Source organism: Abramis brama (genome assembly GCF_963993115.1).
Source record: "Abramis brama genome assembly, chromosome: 1".
NCBI classification, from domain to species: domain Eukaryota; kingdom Metazoa; phylum Chordata; class Actinopteri; order Cypriniformes; family Leuciscidae; genus Abramis; species Abramis brama.
In genome coordinates, this window is record NC_139963.1 from 71,250,238 (window position 1) to 71,267,961 (window position 17,724).

At 38.6% G+C, this 17,724-nt stretch overlaps 1 protein-coding gene across 4 annotated transcripts; it reads left to right on the plus strand.

The window, feature by feature from the left end:
- The first annotated feature begins 285 nt into the window (after window positions 1-285).
- Window positions 286-15,930, plus strand: LOC311094829 (uncharacterized protein). 4 transcript variants are annotated; one of them, XM_084133001.1, is made up of 10 exons: window positions 286-368; window positions 6,723-7,040; window positions 8,250-9,027; window positions 14,705-14,772; window positions 14,871-15,059; window positions 15,226-15,287; window positions 15,369-15,413; window positions 15,485-15,559; window positions 15,646-15,799; window positions 15,868-15,930. In XM_084133001.1, the coding sequence occupies exons 2-10, from the start codon at window positions 6,983-6,985 to the stop codon at window positions 15,876-15,878; spliced, it is 1,440 nt and encodes a 479-aa protein (XP_083989127.1). In that variant the 5' UTR covers window positions 286-368; window positions 6,723-6,982; the 3' UTR covers window positions 15,879-15,930. The 4 variants fall into 4 exon arrangements, with proteins under 4 accessions (XP_083989127.1, XP_083989128.1, XP_083989129.1 ...); XM_084133002.1 differs by having other exon boundaries at window positions 15,491-15,559; XM_084133003.1 differs by having other exon boundaries at window positions 318-387; window positions 15,491-15,559.
- Window positions 15,931-17,724: the final 1,794 nt, after the last annotated feature.

Sequence of the window (17,724 nt, forward strand, 5' to 3'; positions counted from 1 at the left end):
TGCTGAAGATGTAATTAGTAGCTTTTCGTAGAATAAAGTAAAAGTTGCGTGAATACAGTCTTCTCTAGAAGAATTTTTATTTCAGTGTTTTTTCTTTAGTAAGGAAATTATTCTGACTATTTTGTGCTTCACTTGAAAAAGTTCCTTTCACCTTTAGTACCTGGAGTCACTTCAGTTCTAAAATAATAATAATAATAATAATAATAATAATAATATAATAATGGAAGGCTACTAGTAAAGCTGAATCTGCGTGGCCCTGATTGGCTGCGGGGGTGTCCCGTACGCGCGTGCGTTGGATGCCGATGACGTCACCGTTCGCTCGCGCCGTCTATTCCGTCATTGAGAGTTTTAGCGTCGAGTCTTCTGAGGTGAGGAGAGCAGTTCACGGTATTTCTCATATTTACACAACCATCACACACACTTTATACAGTTTGATTAAGCGACAGGCTCATTTCTGTGTTGTTTTCATCGATCACAGCGATACTTGTGCGTCTTTTCTGGCGTCTTCCTTCTGAAATAAACACTTAGTGCAACAGCAACGAGCATGAGGAGAATATGTTGAGTTCATTCAGACCTGAGCGATGTTGTGTTCGTTTGTGTGATTGACTCGATGTTTGGAGTGAGAACTGTTACTGAATGTCGAGTTAAAGTTTGAGATCTGTGAGGGGAATCGATCCCCAGTGTCGCTGTTGCCGTTTTCATGTTTACCTTTATTTCTTTGTCGACATTTATCTTTGACAGATTACATTTACTTATTAAAATTGATGAAGACACTTTATATTGCCCCTTTATGAGTAATGAACGTGGGAAATATCAAATCTATACATGGGAATATGAATATTAAGTTTGACACAGGAAACGATACATTTTCTTTATTTTTTAGAGTTTTATGATCATTGTCAGTTTCTGAACATATGAATATGTAACATGTTAATGTTGGAATTACTTTATTGCAATTAATAGTTATTATGAAGTCGAACTATATTTAGATTCACATATTAGCCTATGTGTTGTAGTTGTTATTTACCTGAAGAGGTTCATACAAAGAGAGGTTATTTATTTAATTATTTTGTTTTATTATTGATGATTTGTCCATGTTATATTGTGAGAAATAACAGTATTGTCTTTCAGTAGAGCAGTTTTACAGGCTTTTATCATCTATCCTGACTCAAACAATGTGTTTCTAACAGCAAACACTCAGAATAAAGTGAGATGATCTGCTGATGATCCTGAATGGCTTGTTGAATGAGTGTTGATAGTCTGAGGCTCATCAATATTAACAGATCTGCTGAAAACACTCTTTATTTCATGACAATAGTTCCTGTTTTCACCTCATTTATTATGCTGATGTCTTCAGATCTCCTGTAAATTGTCACTTAAAGGTGCCATTGCATGGATTATTTTATTATTTTAGAAATTTTCCTGGGGTGCCCTTATAATGTTAGTATGTTTTTTAGATCAAAGTTTGTTATAATTTAGAAATAAAAGGCATTTTTCCTAGCCTGATTTTAGTGTAACCCGTCTTGTCTGTCTGCATTGTGTTCTGGGTTGTTTTCAAATAGACACAGGGGCACGGGCTGTCACAATGCAGTTTATTCTCTGCGGTCATAAATAGGCCTGTCACGATAACAAATTTTGCTGGACGATAAATTGTCCAAGAAATTATTGCGATAAACGATAATATTGTCGTTTGAGACCATTTTCATCTAATATAATGATAATGGCATAATAATGCAGGTACTAGGGCTGGGCGATATAGCTGAAAACTATATCACGATATAAGTGTTTCATATCGGTCGATATCGATAATTATTGATTTTTTTAAGACCTATTTAAAGGACCAGGAGACAAATATATTACATAAACATGTTTTATATTAAAGGGGGATGTAAACAAAAATTATATTGCATCACAATAAGTGTATTGTGATTGTCAAAACATGTTTGTAACTAAACTGAATTTTATTACATTTAGTGACAACATGTTACAATGTTTACATGCTAGCCTACAATTTCTGGTATGCTATGCTTTTTTATTATTTCAATTCAATTATTGTGATTTGATTTAATATTGACTCATTTGGATAAATAGGTAGGCTACACAAGATAGGCATTCATTTTTCTCAAGAAAAAAACAACTCACCTAATGCTGTAAACATACAGAGATGTGCTGGCAGTATGTAAGGTTAAAAATAACTCAAATTAAATATAATGCGTTTTTTTATTATAATAACAACTTTATTTAATGATACAAGTAAAAATATTATAAATATGTAACACAAATGTAGCGCAATTTTCTATCCAACTAAGGTGCTATAGCCTATCATGGTCATTATTTCCTGAGGTAAATGTTATGTGACATAATTGTTCTCCAGCTGTATTATTGACCCCTTTGTTTGATCGATTGGTCGATATTATGAGGAATAGACATTTCGGTAAGTTGTACTGTATCTTTCAACAGTGTTCATTCGTGTTCTGTTTATTTATCGTTAACTTAGGCTACTGCTAGAGATGATCTGTTCACGTGCCGCTAAGGATCTGTCGCGTCACATTTACAAGCGCCAAAACGGTAGCCTATTTATTGTTTGAATTTCGTAATAAAAGTTACAGAATCTGAGAGCTGAGATTTTTATATAACCTGCTCTGTCTTGTATGTCGGTCTCCGTATCCTCTTTGCTTCGCGATTTTCTGTGCTTGAGAAAATGGATGTGTGGAGCGTGTGAAAAGTGTAAATTGCGTGATTCTCACGGTGAATGCGTGAGAGTTGGCAGCTATGTATTATAATGTCAATTTAATATTTAAACTATGTAAATGGCGCTCTGTGGCGCGGCAGGATTTTAAACACGGTCCTGAGCCGTTGCTGGGTGAGCGGACAGACGCCGTATTGCGCCGCCGGTGTGTGTACACTGATGTGTTTACACTGATGTGTTTACACTGATGTGTTTTAAGACTTGGCGCTATAAACTGAGAAAGTGCGCGTCCGGTGTGCGGACCTTGAGTTGTCCTAGACGCGACGCGGTGCGACCCCCTTTACATGACAGGCTGTTAGCGTGTCACCCAGTATGTTGCTATGTTACTAGAGAGTGAGTACATTTGTTCATGCAACCAAACGTGCTTCGCAACCTTTGATTTCTTCTGACGAAGGAAAAAAAAAAAATCAAACGTTTTATCGAACGCATTTTTTATTGATACTGATTACGTGTCTATCGCGATATCGTAGTGCTGGGCGGTTTGACCAAAAATCCACATCACGTTTTTTTTCTAAATTAAACCGGTTTCACGGTAAATGACGGGTTTTTTTTCAAGCATGATGGGTGTTAACCACATTTTCTACTGAGTGAGAGAGGAAATACTGCAGTAGATTAACTTATAATGCCTTATTTTATTGTCATGAGTGAATGAAAAAATCCACACTAATATTAATACAGGTTTGCAAGGTTGTTTACAAAGAGGTGCCAGCAAGACGCGCTTTAGGAGCGGCAGAAATAATGGTTTCCCCGGTAACGGCTGTACTCAAAGCAGCAACGCTGCTTTATCAGGAAAGATAAATAAAGATTCAATCGTAATAACAAAGAAACTTTTCTAAATATCGTCAGTTCAATTCAGATACGTTCATACAGTATAAAAATGCGTGCCGCGAGAAAAAAAAACACTCTCACCCCCACACGGCTGCGACACGGCTACCGGAGCTGATCGCGCCCATTCTAGTCAATGCTTGTGTTTCAGATCGAAGCTTCCCAAAAGCAGCTCTCCGCGCCGCTTCGCTAAATATAGGCGCCTAGTCTATTTTGACGCACGCGTGTGGAGGACGGAATAAAACCTTGTCGCAGCCGTAATGCGCCGCAGACGTGTGTTCTGTGTAAATGAGGTGCGAGACAGTGTCGCGCAACGCCGCGTTCCGATTAAAGCGACATACACCGGTATTGCGGTTTATTAAAAATTCATATCGTAACAAAAATAAACACCGGTATGAACCGGTAAACCGCCCAGCACTACGATATCGTTATCGTTTTATCGCCCAGCCCTAGCAGGTACACCTTTTCAAAGATCTATAAACTTTTATTTCTTAAGAATATTAAACATTGAAAACAGAAAAACATTTTAAATATCCACGAAAAATGAACAAAACAACCAAAAACAATAAAAGCAATGGACTCTCAGTGTCTGTTAACAAAAAAAATCACTATAATAAATACCAAAAACAATAAATAAAATGGATGTAAACAAAATTGCACTTCAAAAAATATTAAACATTAGGCTCAGACATAAATAGTGATACATTCCATAACAGGCAAAACTGCCAGGACCTTTGTAAACAAATAAAAAAAGCCTCAACAGGCCATATCACACCATTTTGCACTGTCCTTCTGTTACTTTGTCGACTAAACAAATGCCAGAGTGATTGTGTAATTTACTGTGGGGAAGACGGAGACGTGCTTTATTGCGTGTATATGCTACGCACTGAAAATACTTGGTTAGGATTAGGGGTGAGGAAAAAACTATTTTTGGCGTAGCTTATAAATGGCACGAGAAATAACATTCGTGATATAGATACGCATTTTCATGAGATCGGGCTCGCTGTCGCGTTTGGCTGTGAAACCAATACCATCTTTTTCTTTTTTTCTCATCCAACTCACAACTAGCGTCTTCTCTCTCCCGGCAGTCACCGCAAGCAGTCCCGCCGGCGCTTTCCCATACAAAGACCATGTGACTGACAAGCGCAGCGCGCCACCTCCCCACACAAAGACCATGCAACTGACAAGAGGGTTCACTCCTCCTATACGCTAAGGAACCGAGAGTGGTCATCCAGTCTATTTGATAGAGAGAGAGAGAGACGAGGAAAACAAACAAGCATGCAAATGGAATTATCGCGGCCGGAAAAATTATCGAGCTCATTTTTTTAATCGTGCGATTAATTGATTTATTGACTATCGCGACAGGCCTAGTCATAAACAATATGGCAGTGAGTGTTGCGTGGCATCAGGTTAGCATCTCAGTCAAATCCAGCATTGCTCTGACCATACTCATATTAATCATATTTAACCTCTTTCCATAAGGAAAAACTACATACAATTGTAACCAAATCAAATACCAAAAAATATCACAGATATTCCCAATAGGAAAACACATTGTAAATTTCCCCTCAGTCATACATTAATTCCAACATGCATATAAAAGTATACAAATAAACCTGCTACATTAGCCTTTGATTTGAACGCTCTGTTTGAAGGGGCGTGTCTGTGTGAGACTTCATTGTAAACGCCCACTGCTGTGATTGGCTGCTGTGAGTCTTCAGTGTAAACGCCCACTGCTGTGATTGGCTGCTGTGAGTCTTCAGTGTAAACGCCCACTGCTGTGATTGGCTGCTATGAGTCTTCAGTGTAAATGCCCACTGCTGTGATTGGCTGCTGTGAGTCTTCAGTGTAAACGCCCACTGCTGTGATTGGCTGCTGTGAGTCTTCAGTGTTTAACGCCCACTGCTGTGATTGGCTGCTGTGAGTCTTCAGTGTAAACGCCCACTGCTGTGATTGGCTGCTGTGAGACTTCAGTGTAAACACCCACTGCTGTGATTGGCTGCTGTGAGACTTCAGTGTAAGCCCGTTGATCACGTGAATGAAGATCTTATCATTGCAACGCAGTTTCTGCACTCTCACTAATGATTTCACCAATGCAAACATGAGGTAAGTACAGTAAGAGCTTCGTTGTGCAGCGTAACAGCGTCATTGATTTCATAACGAGTTTTGGCAAGTGTCCAGATAAACGCGCGCTGTGTGATTGACAGCTTGGGCGATTGGAAAGGTATTGTTCTTTGATCGCTATCTTAATCACAGTTTAAGTAAGACTATTTTCATCCTACTAAGAGAAACGACGTGAAGTTCATCGTTTAGTCTCTGGCTTGATTTACTGATGCATAAACAGTATTGAACGACTTTGAGAGAAAGATTATGTGTCTGAACTTGAACAATTACGCATCAGAAATTCACATAGCCTAACCCACTGGTTCTCCAGAGGCTCGGATGAAGGAACTAAAAAAATACCTTTGTGTTCATTTGTACATCCAAACACTGAGCAACTGCCATGCTTCGCTCGTTTGCAAGCCATGATTTCTCTCGAAGAAAAATGATTCGCACGATGATTCGGCTGCGCAGTTCCGCCTGGCACTGAGCATGGGCTGGCATATGCAAATTTTTGGAGGCGTACATATTAATGATCCCGACTGTTGCGTCACAGTCTGTGTTATGTGGAGATTCACCTATTTTTCAGGGGTGTTTTTCAAAAACGAGATTTAAATAAGAAGGAGAAAACAATGGTGTTTGAGACACACTGTCCATGTACTGAACTCTTGTTATTTAACTATGCCAAGATAAATTCAATTTCAAATTCTAGGGCACCTTTAAAGCTCATTTCATTGGTGTCAGCAGACTGAGGGTATTTGTTGGTTACTATATGTACGTTTATTTCTGTTTATGATTTTGTTCTGTTTTTCTTACCATTATTTATATTTGGAAGAATTACAATTATTTATATTATTTTCTATATTTCTAGATACCTGTATTTTAATGAAGAAGAAGAATAATGTTAGGATTAGCAATAAAAATAATACAAATAATTAATGAATTGGCATCAGTTACTGTACAATGAATAGATAGACAGACATACAAGCTTAGAAGTGTAATTTATTATAAAAACAAACTCAATAATTTATATTTTTGATTTTGGCAGATCAGCCCCTCCCACGCTGGAATACATCATCAGTGAAGCTCCTCCCACTGTAATTCATCATCAGTGAAGCTCCTCCCTCTGTAATTACATCATCAGTGAAGCTCCTCCCACTGTAATTCATCATCACTGAAGCTCATCCCACAGTAATTCCCCAATAAATGCTGTAAATTCCCATCAGCTACAAGTGAAGACAAGCATCAGAGCATCAGGAAGAGCTGAAATCGGCAAAGGCTGAGTTTATTAAAGAGGACAGAGAGAACATGAGTGATCCAGAACCCTGCAGAATGAAACACACTGAAGATCCTGAAGAACAAAGAGGTTGGTTTTTATTCTTCATTCATTCATGATGCTGAAGAACATTCATGTTAGAAACATTCAAGCACTTCATCACATTTAGATAAACAGTTCAACTATGAAACGGTACAGAATGTTCTGAGTTTATTTTCAACAAATGGTCAGTAAATGGAGGTTTGAGACATTTTTATATTGATTGTCAACATCAGATCAGGCTAAATACTGTTTTAACTGTTTTATTTTACATTTATTTTATATCTGGTTCCCAAGGAGCAGCAGAATTTTAGTCATTTTCAACATAGTTTTCAAAATATATATTTTTAGGAATAGTCAGTAAACACCAAGTTACTGATAAAGTTGCATTTGTAAAATATCATAAAAGTTATTCATAGTTATAGAGATTCTTCTTACAGTAACTTTGGTAACAGGGTTGATGAATACAGTCAATGCTACAGTTTGTGTAAAAACTGAGACAATGGATTGAGATTATTTTCTTGTCTTCCCATCATGCAGTAGAAAAGGCCCAGATGATGTCACTTCCTGTGTGAATTTTAATTTTAAGAAATACTGTATTTTAAAAGGAGGAAAATCATGTCAGGAGTAACAGGGTTGAGTAAAACATGTAGGACACAGATAAAGATAATAAAAAATGTTACTTTAAAAATAGTTAAAGCCGCGTTATTTATTTTTAAATAAACAACCCACTCCACTTGAATGCTAAACGCTTGTGTTATTTCTCACAGGGTAATTCACTTGAGCTTGTGTTTCTGGTGTCCCACTTTCCCATGCGCATGAATGGAAGTCAGTGCAAGGAAAAGTCTACTGTGAACGGCCATTAATAATTAAAATGTTTTAGTAAAATAAATTTCAATCTCAAAGTTGGTGTCAAAATATGGCAGTATTGTATATTTTAATGTTAATATCATGTTAGATAATTGTGTCATTGATCAAATATAGGCTATTCAATAGTTATTGCTTAAGAAACATGGGATTTGTGCCTATAATGTTTTAATGATAATAATTGGAAGATAAATTTTCCTCATTCATGGAAAGTTTCAAGGACATATAATCAATTATAAAAAGGCATCAAATGATCATAATATTTTAGAACAGTTGTCTACTTTCTACTATTACATCAGGGCTCACTTTCATGTCCTTTCACTTTATATTCCTCTCTTTGAATTATTTTGATGTACTGAAAATTAAATGTAATATTTGTTTCTTTCATGTCAGACCTGATGGAAGAGAGCGAGGAGAGTGAAGAACTGAGTGAAGTGAAGGAGGAGAGTGAAGAACTGAGTGAAGTGAAGGAGGAACATAATGTCCAACCTGGAGAAAAACCTTTGAGTCGCTCAAAGACTAAAAATACATTTTTAAAGAAAAGACGAGCCAAGAAATCTTTCACCTGCACTCAGTGTGGAAACAGTGTCACAACCAAACCAGGTCTTGAGATTCACATGCGGATCCACACCGGAGAAAAGCCGTTCTCATGTGATCAATGTGGAAACAGATTCTTATGCAAACGATATCTTAAAGAACACATGAGAATCCACACCGGAGAGAAGCCGTTCTCATGTGATCAGTGCGGCAAAACATTTCTTAGGTCAGCACACCTGAAGTCACACCTGACAGTTCATACGAAGGAGAAGCCGCATTCATGTTCTGTGTGTGGAAAGAGTTTTTCACTGCTGCCTAATTTACACACACATGAGAAAACTCACACTGGTGTGAGAGAATACATGTGCTTTGAGTGTGAGAAGACTTTCACTACAGCGGGCAGTTTAAAACTGCACCAGAGAATTCACACCGGAGAAAAACCTTACAAGTGTTCGCACTGTGACAAGAGATTCAATCAGCCAGGAAATCTGAAAACACATGAGATGATCCACAACAGAGAGAAGTCGCACACGTGTGATCAGTGCGGAAAGAGTTTCTCCTTTGAAAGTGACCTGAATCTACACATGAAGATCCATGCAGTGGAGAAACCACATCACCACAGTCTTAGATCACGGTAAGTAGTTTATTTTCATGTGCTGAGCAACAAAGTCTCTTCTGTGTAAGTTAGACACACATCACCCTGTCATGTATTAGAATGATGGTCTGTATCTTTAAGATGTGAGTGTACTAGTATGTATGAGGGGACCGGATGTGGAAGGAAGTTCAGCTTAAGAATAAGAAAAGCCCATTCGTAAAGTTATCAAGCGTGTGACTGATTTAACTCAGCAGAGTGTATGAGAGATATCTGATTACACAAGAAAGCTGATATATAACACACCCTATAGCCAAATCTCTCCTCTCCACCTATAGCCAGTGTGTGGTGAGCACAGGACACTTTGTTGATTGATTGATATCAAATCAAGTATCAAATCAAATCAAGTATATTTGTATAGCGCTTTTCACAATACAGATTGTATCAAAGCAGCTTCACAGTATTAAATTAAAAATAAAATAATACAACAAAGTTTGTTTCTAGTGGAATTTATTGATTGATAGAATATAATTAAATATCCCCAAAATATCCCCAACTGAGCAAGCCAAAGGCAACAGTGGCAAGGAACCGAAACAACTCCATCAGGTGACCTAATGGAGAAAAAAAAAACCTTTGGAGAACCCAGGCTCAGTCGGGGGCCAGTTCTCCTCTGGCATTTATGAACTAGAGGCCGGATTGTAATTTGAACTGTGAGATTAACAATATTATATGAATGCCTGGCCGAAAAGATGCGTCTTTAATCTAGTTTTAAACTGGGAGAGCGAGTCCGAGCAACGAACATTATCAGGAAGACTATTCCAGAGTTTTGGAGCCAAATGTGAAAATGCTCTCCCTCCTTTGGTTGATCTGGATATCCTAGGTATGACCAAAAGCCTCGAATTTATTGATCTTAAAGAGCGCAATGGATTATAGGGCTATAGAAGATCCGTTAAATAGACTGGAGCTAAGCCGTTCAGGGCTTTATAAGTCAGTAGCAATACCTTATAATTAATACGGAACTTTATAGGTAACCAATGTAGTGATGATAAAATCGGTGTTATATGATCATATTGTCTTGATCTAGTAAGAACTCTAGCAGCTGCATTTTGGACTAACTGTAGTTTGTTTATTGATGTTGCAGGACAACCGGCTAATAAAGCATTACAGTAATCTAGTCTCGAGGTCATGAATGCATGAACTAACTTTTCTGCATCAGAAACTGATAGCATATTACGTAGCTTAGCAATGTTTCTAAGGTGGAAAAAGGCTGTTTTTGTAACATACGAAATATGATTTTCAAAAGACAGGTTACAATCGAGTATAACACCCAGGTCTTTTACTGTAGAGGATAAAGTAACAGGACATCCTACGATGTCAAAGTTGTATTGTGAGAGGTTCTGTGGGCGGTTTTTTGAACCGATAAGTATTACCTCTGTCTTGTCTGGATTTAATAAAAGAAAATTACGCGTCATCCAATCTTTTATATCTTTAACACACTCTGTCAATTTGGATAATTTAGCGTTTTCATCCGGCCGTGATGAAATATATATTTGAGTGTCATCAGCATAACAATGGAAACTAATTCCATGTTTCCTTATAATATTTCCTAGTGGCATCATATATATTAAGAATAACAGAGGGCCTAACACAGATCCCTGCGGCACTCCATAGTTTACTGGAATTATGATCGATTTTTCTCCATTTAAATAGACAAAATGGTAGCGGTCAGATAAGTATGATCTAAACCAGCTTAATGCTTGTCCTTGAACACCAGTATAATTTTGTAGTCGATCTAAGAGTATTGTGTCATCTATAGTATCGAACGCAGCACTTAGATCGAGTAAAACTAGTATTGAGATACAGCCTTGGTCAGAAGCTAAAAGTAAATCATTTGTGATTTTAACGAGCGCAGTTTCAGTGCTATGATGTGGCCTGAATCCTGACTGAAACTTTTCATAGATATCATTTTCTTGCAAGAAAGAGCCCAGTTGAGTGGACACAACTTTTTGTAGTATTTTAGACATAAAAGGTAGATTTGAAATGGGTATATAATTTGCTAGATTATGATGATCTAATTGTGGTTTCTTAATGAGAGGTTTTATAACTGCCAGTTTAAATGTTCTTGGAACATGACCTAAAGATAAAGATGAGTTAATAATATTGAGGAGAGGCTCTTCCACTACAGGTAACACTTCCTTCAGTAGTTTAGTTGGTATAGGATCTAATAAACATGTTGTTGTTTTAGATGAAGTGATAAGTTTATTTAACTCTTTTTGTTCTAAAGTTGTAAAGCACTGTAATTGTTCTTGCGGGGGGATAATTGAGGCTGAATTATAAGGCGCGATTGAGGATTGAACGTTTACAATTGTGGTTCTGATGTTTTCTATTTTCTCAGTGAAGAAGTTCATGAAATCATTACTACTAAACTGTAACGGGATATTTTGTTCGGGTGATGTCTGTTTATTTGTTAGTCTAGCCACGGTGTTAAATAAAAACCTAGGATTGTTTTGGTTGTTTTCTATTAGTTTGCGGAGGTGCTCAGCCCTGGCCGCTTTTAGGGCCTTTTTATAACGTGACATACTGTCTTTCCACGCGATTCTAAAGACCTCTAAATTAGTTTGTTTCCATTTACGCTCTAAATTACGGGTTTCTCTCTTTAGAACATGCGTAGTATTATTGTACCATGGTGCTTTAATTTTCTCTCTGACCTTTTTTAATTTAACGGGTGCAACAACATCCAATGTTCTAGAGAGAATGGTGCTCATAGTGCTAGTTAGTTCTTCTAGTTCATCTGTTTGTTTGGGTTCAGGCAGCAGCTGAGACAGATTAGATAAGCAATTTGAAAAATTATCTATGGTGGATGGAAGGATTGTTCTGCCTGGTCGATAACGCAGCGCCGCATGACATATTACAGCAGTACGTAATATGCAAGTTACCAAGTAATGGTCAGTGACATCATCACTTTGTGGAATGATATCTATATCGGTTGGATTGGTTCCATATGATATAATTAAATCGAGTGTGTGATTAAGACGATGAGTTGGTCCGGTGACGTTTTGCTTGAGCCCAAAGGAATTTAATAAATCTATAAACGCAGCCCCTAACGCATCATTTGAATTATCTGATTTATCTATTATTTGAATTATTATCATTTAGACCGAAATAATCATTTGGTTTAAGCCAAGTTTCAGTAAGGCAAAGTACATCGACGCTATTATCTGTGACTATATTTTATTTACAATAACTGCCTTAGGTGTGAGTGATCTAATGTTTAGAAGACCTAGCTTTAAAAATTGTTATTGTTTACTAATAGCAACATTTTCTGTTTTAATAACAATTAGATTTTTCCTAGATCCTGCAGTAGAATTATTATTTGATCTCACTAAACGAGGAATAGACACAGTTTCTATGCAATGTACTACACTAGTATTTATATCATTTAAATTGGTGCAGGAGAGACTATGATTTGGACTTTTGGTTACTAGTCATTTAATGGTATTTAACATTTTGGAGATGTTATCTGACAGAAGATCCACTCCGAATCTGCTTGGGTGTAAGCCATCGGCACGGAAAAGCCTAGGACGCTCCCAAAACAGATTCCAATTATTTACAAAGAGCAGTTTGTGCTCATTGCACCATGACATTAACCATTCATTTAGCGCGAATAGTCTACTAAACTTTTCATGTCCTAGTCGGTACGTGGGAAGTGGTCCTGACACTATGATCGTTGTTTCAGGCGATGTGCTGCGTACCGTATCGATCAGATTCCTGAAGTCTTTCTTCAGAACCTCTGTCTGGCGCAGCCTGATGTCGTTCACTCCCGCGTGCAAGACCACCGCTCCGACGCGCTCGTCATCGTTCAGAATCTCGGGTACGTAGCGTGTACGTGCCGAACGATGGAATCGCCGATGATCACAGCATCGCGTTCGGTTTCGCGAAGTGGGGAGAAGCGGTTTTGTGTGGATAACTCAAATAACCGGGAGGGGCGGGGAGAGTCTTGGTCTAGACCTGACTCGCGTCTTCCGCTGCGGAGCCATCCAGGCTTCGTGGTGGCGTGTTGGAGCCGGAGTGAACGAGACCATGGCTGATCGCGACCTCGGTGCTCGGGCTCGGGACCGATGCTGAGTAACGCACGGAGTAGACGAGGTCGGAGTCAGCGGGTTAGTAACATTAATCACTGATTTGTGTGCATCGGCGCGTGATGTTTCAAGAGCTAACCACCGGTCTATTAGCTCAGCTTGTCTCACTAAAAGGTCGTGGATCTGTTTCTCAACAGCTTCCAGCTCAGACTGCAACGCGTGCAGCTCAAATGTATCTTCACCTGCACCAAGAGGTAGACTACTTACATCTGATATATTCGCCATGTTTGTTGAGTGTGGAGAAGACGCGTTCAGCCGTGATCCACGGACGTAACCTATAAGAGTATGCAGTGTTGGATCACTAATAGGCTTGAGACGCGTCTGCTCAACAGTCCGCGTTGTAACTATGAGGTTTGAGCAGTAGTGCTTCTCAGTGAGGAAAAGTAGAAAATGTTCGTTGTAAGTGAGTTTAAAGGGAAAAATCAAGAATTATAAATCAAATCGATAGAGCTCCAAAGACAACAACGCGTTCAGATTCCACGCATGCGCGACGATATCCATTAACTTGTTTTCAACCAACAGGAATGTCTAATTTGTCAGTTCAGATCAATGCAAAAAAAACACATATTTGCTCTCTGACAGTAGGTGGCGCTCATGTAAAGCAGAAATACAGCACTATACAGGGCTCTAGACTGAGACTAAATGGTCACATTTTGCAACTTTTTTTAAGAGAGAGCTGCCATTTCTGCCGCATACGAGAAACATCACACGGGAAACGAAAGCAGACTGAACCCACGCTACTCATTTGAGCTGCGCAGCGCAAACAGTTTATCAGCTCGGAGCAATACTAGACAGCGGTTTACTCGAGAGCTGAACTCGATCACGCAACAACATTACTACACAGAGCTGGCAGATTCATTGAGAAAGCATTTTAAAGGGATAGTTCACCCAAAAAGGAAAATTAGCCCATGATTTACTCGCCCTCAAGTCATTCCTAGGTGTGTATGACATTCTTCTTTCAGACGAACAAAGTAATATTAAAGGCACACTATGCAGGAATTCCGGTTTTGTCAAACAGCGACCCCTAGAGTCACTGTGGAGTACATGTATTTAACGTTACTATCGTAAATACCATGTCTACTGACCAGGGGCTCGTTCTTCGTACGTTGCTTAAAACATCTGAGATCAAATGAGACATCCAAGATGATATCATCGTACTAATCAAGATCCGGCTAATTGGGTTCTTCGAACACACCTGTTGTTTATGATTAGTATCGCAGGATTGAGTTGTCTGAGATAATTGCGCGTTCATGCGTTGGTTTAAAAGGGGATATGTATCGATAGTAGAAACATTGATCAGCAACGCTGCTATTGGCTGTTCAGCATGGCCAAAGAACGTGCCCAGTTTTTCTCCCAAGCAGAACAAGAGCTTTTAATGGAAGGTTATGCCGAATTTGAGTCTTTAATTAAAACGACAGGGAACACCTCAAAGTCTGCAAAAGCCAGGAGAGAGGACTAGCAAAAAGTAGCAGACAAATTAAATGCGTAAGTGCTGTCCATGGTAGAAGTTTCTATCACTTTCTACAGTATGTATTTTTGCATTTTAATAATTTCATATTTACTTTGTTCTTTTATGTCAGAGCCACCACGGGACCCACTAGAACATGGGGACAAGTAAAAGTGAAGTACAAGAATATTCTACAAAATGGTAGCCTTTAATTCTTATACTGTCTTTATTTTAAAAAGCCACTTTTTTCCTCTTTTTAAAAGCCACTGTTAAATAATGTGTTTGTCTGTTTATAACAGCCACCAAGAAAAAGGCTGAAAAAAACAAACAAACAGGTGGTGGTCCTGCACCACCACAATATACCCCAGCAGAGGAGCTGGCCCTTGGGTTGAATGAAAACCGAACCATTGTGGAGATGGGCATCCCTGGGGGCAGCTCTTCCTCAGACCCAAAGCCAGGGACCAGTAGCAGCAACACCTTCATTACTGGTAGGCTAAATGAGCTTTCAATTCTCTTAGTACACTGTAAAAGTATTTGTTGTTGTATAATCCAAATGGCTGGTACAGTCATTTCAACCGTTTGTGAAAGTTAAAACTTCTAAACTTTTAGTTAATATAAAAAATGAATATTTTTTACTTTTATACTTTTGTGCAGTTTTACATAATACACCAACACTTTTACCAGTTCCCAAGCAAGTGGTGGCCGAAGCATATGCAGTAAGTTGTGTACTTTTTCTAACTTGCCTAAAGGGAAGAAAGTGCAACACTTTGTAATACCCATTTATTTCCATTGCACAGGACAGTGAAGAAACCCTCTCAGATGACTGTCCTTTGGAAGAACCTGTAAGTGCATAAATAACTTTACACTAATTTGTATATACTTGTGTACCTATTCTTTCTGTCTGCAATATGAGTTGCAGGAGTCCACACCTAGAGAAAGGCCTACAGAAAGGCTTGCAGAAGAGTCTGCACAAAGAACTGATACAGAGGTGGACAGTGTTGTACTTTTACTTTTTTTTACTTTTGTTGCATGAGGCATGTTTTGACCCTTTTTTTCTTTCACAAAATGACACAGGGCGACATCCGTTCCCTATATAAACGGCATCTTCAACAAAAAATCGAGTATTTTGACCTGAAAAGACACAAATTAAGAGGAGAAATTGAACTCGACAACTTGAAAAAGAGAAAAATTGCACTAGAGATAGAGTTGCTTCAAAAGGACCTTAAGAGTAAGTGCTAATACACCATTTGACACATAGTAGTATTGCTGACTTTACATAACTGTCTCTTATTGCAGGCAAAAGATGACTTGCTGGCTTTTCTTTATAAAGAATTTTTTAAATAAAACTCCAGGAACTAAGCATATTTGTCTTGTCTTTTATTACACATTCAAAAATGGTGTTCCACAATTCTGTCCCGTGCAGCTCTGCCACTAGTTTGGTCCAAGTGCACTGGCTGGAGGTCGTCATCATCAGGCTGCACCCCCACCACAGGGCTCCTCTCCTTTCTCATAGTGGGAATGGATATTAAGCATGCATATGGCACATGCAACAATTATGTCACAGGCCCTGTCAGGTGCAACCCTCAGACTTTTCAGACACTGAATTCTTTCCTTTAGTTGCCCAAAGGTAATTTCAATGCGTGCCCTTTTCATCTAATATAATGATAATGGCATAATAATGCAGGTACACCTTTTCAAAGATCTATAAACTTTTATTTCTTAAGAATATTAAACATTGAAAACAGAAAAACATTTTAAATATCCACGGAAAATGAACAAAACAACCAAAAACAATAAAAGCAATGGACTCTCAGTGTCTGTTAACAAAAAAAATCACTATAATAAATACCAAAAACAATAAATAAAATGGATGTAAACAAAATTGCACTTCAAAAAATATTAAACATTAGGCTCAGACATAAATAGTGATACATTCCATAACAGGCAAAACTGCCAGGACCTTTGTAAACAAATAAAAAAAGCCTCAACAGGCCATATCACACCATTTTGCACTGTCCTTCTGTTACTTTGTCGACTAAACAAATGCAAGAGTGATTGTGTAATTTACTGTGGGGAAGACGGAGACGTGCTTTATTGCGTGTATATGCTACGCACTGAAAATACTTGGTTAGGATTAGGGGTGAGGAAAAAACTATTTTTGGCGTAGCCTATAAATGGCACGAGAAATAACATTCGTGATATAGATACGCATTTTCATGAGATCGGGCTCGCTGTCGCGTTTGGCTTTGAAACCAATTCCATCTTTTTCTTTTTTTTTTTTTTTCCTCCAACTCACAACTAGCGTCTTCTCTCTCCCAGCAGTCACCGCAAGCAGTCCCGCCAGCGCTTTCCCATACAAAGACCATGTGACTGACAAGCGCAGCGCGCCGCCTCCCCACACAAAGACCATGCAACTGACAAGAGGGTTCACTCCTCCTATACGCTAAGGAACCGAGAGTGGTCATCCAGTCTATTTGATAGAGAGAGAGAGAGACGAGGAAAACAAACAAGCATGCAAATGGAATTATCGCGGCCGGAAAAATTATCGAGCTCATTTTTTTAATCGTGCGATTAATTGATTTATTGACTATCGCGACAGGCCTAGCAGGCATAGCCCCTGTCTCCAAGCAGGATCCCGTCAAAATCCCCTGTATAATTTTGTTAGGCTCAGCATAAGTGTGTGTAATACTGTGAGCTTGACATTGATATGTTCCCTTACCACGTTCAAATAATGTGCATAAATGTGACTCTGAAAATTCTTGAGTTATGCACTGATCCTGGCCATTTTTGCTTCCACATTTGTGATATGGAACATAGTCACACACCATCTAAGAGATTTTAGTCAGTCAACCGTAGACTTTTTGATTCCATTCCTTTTTTTAATGTAATATATTACTAATCTGGAATATTATAAATTGTAATAGTAACTTACCTGCACATTTACACTGTGAACCCCCTTTCGGTTCACACAATCCCCTTCATTGGGGCCTGGTGGGGCCTTGATGGGGATGTGTGCAGTCTATGGCACCAATCACGTTAGGGAAGCCTGAAGGACACATACTGTTAAGTCATACTTTTTGGCATCGTCATGATTGCATGTCATTAACAATTATAAATGCACCTGCAATAGCAAAACAAAATCTGCTTTACAAC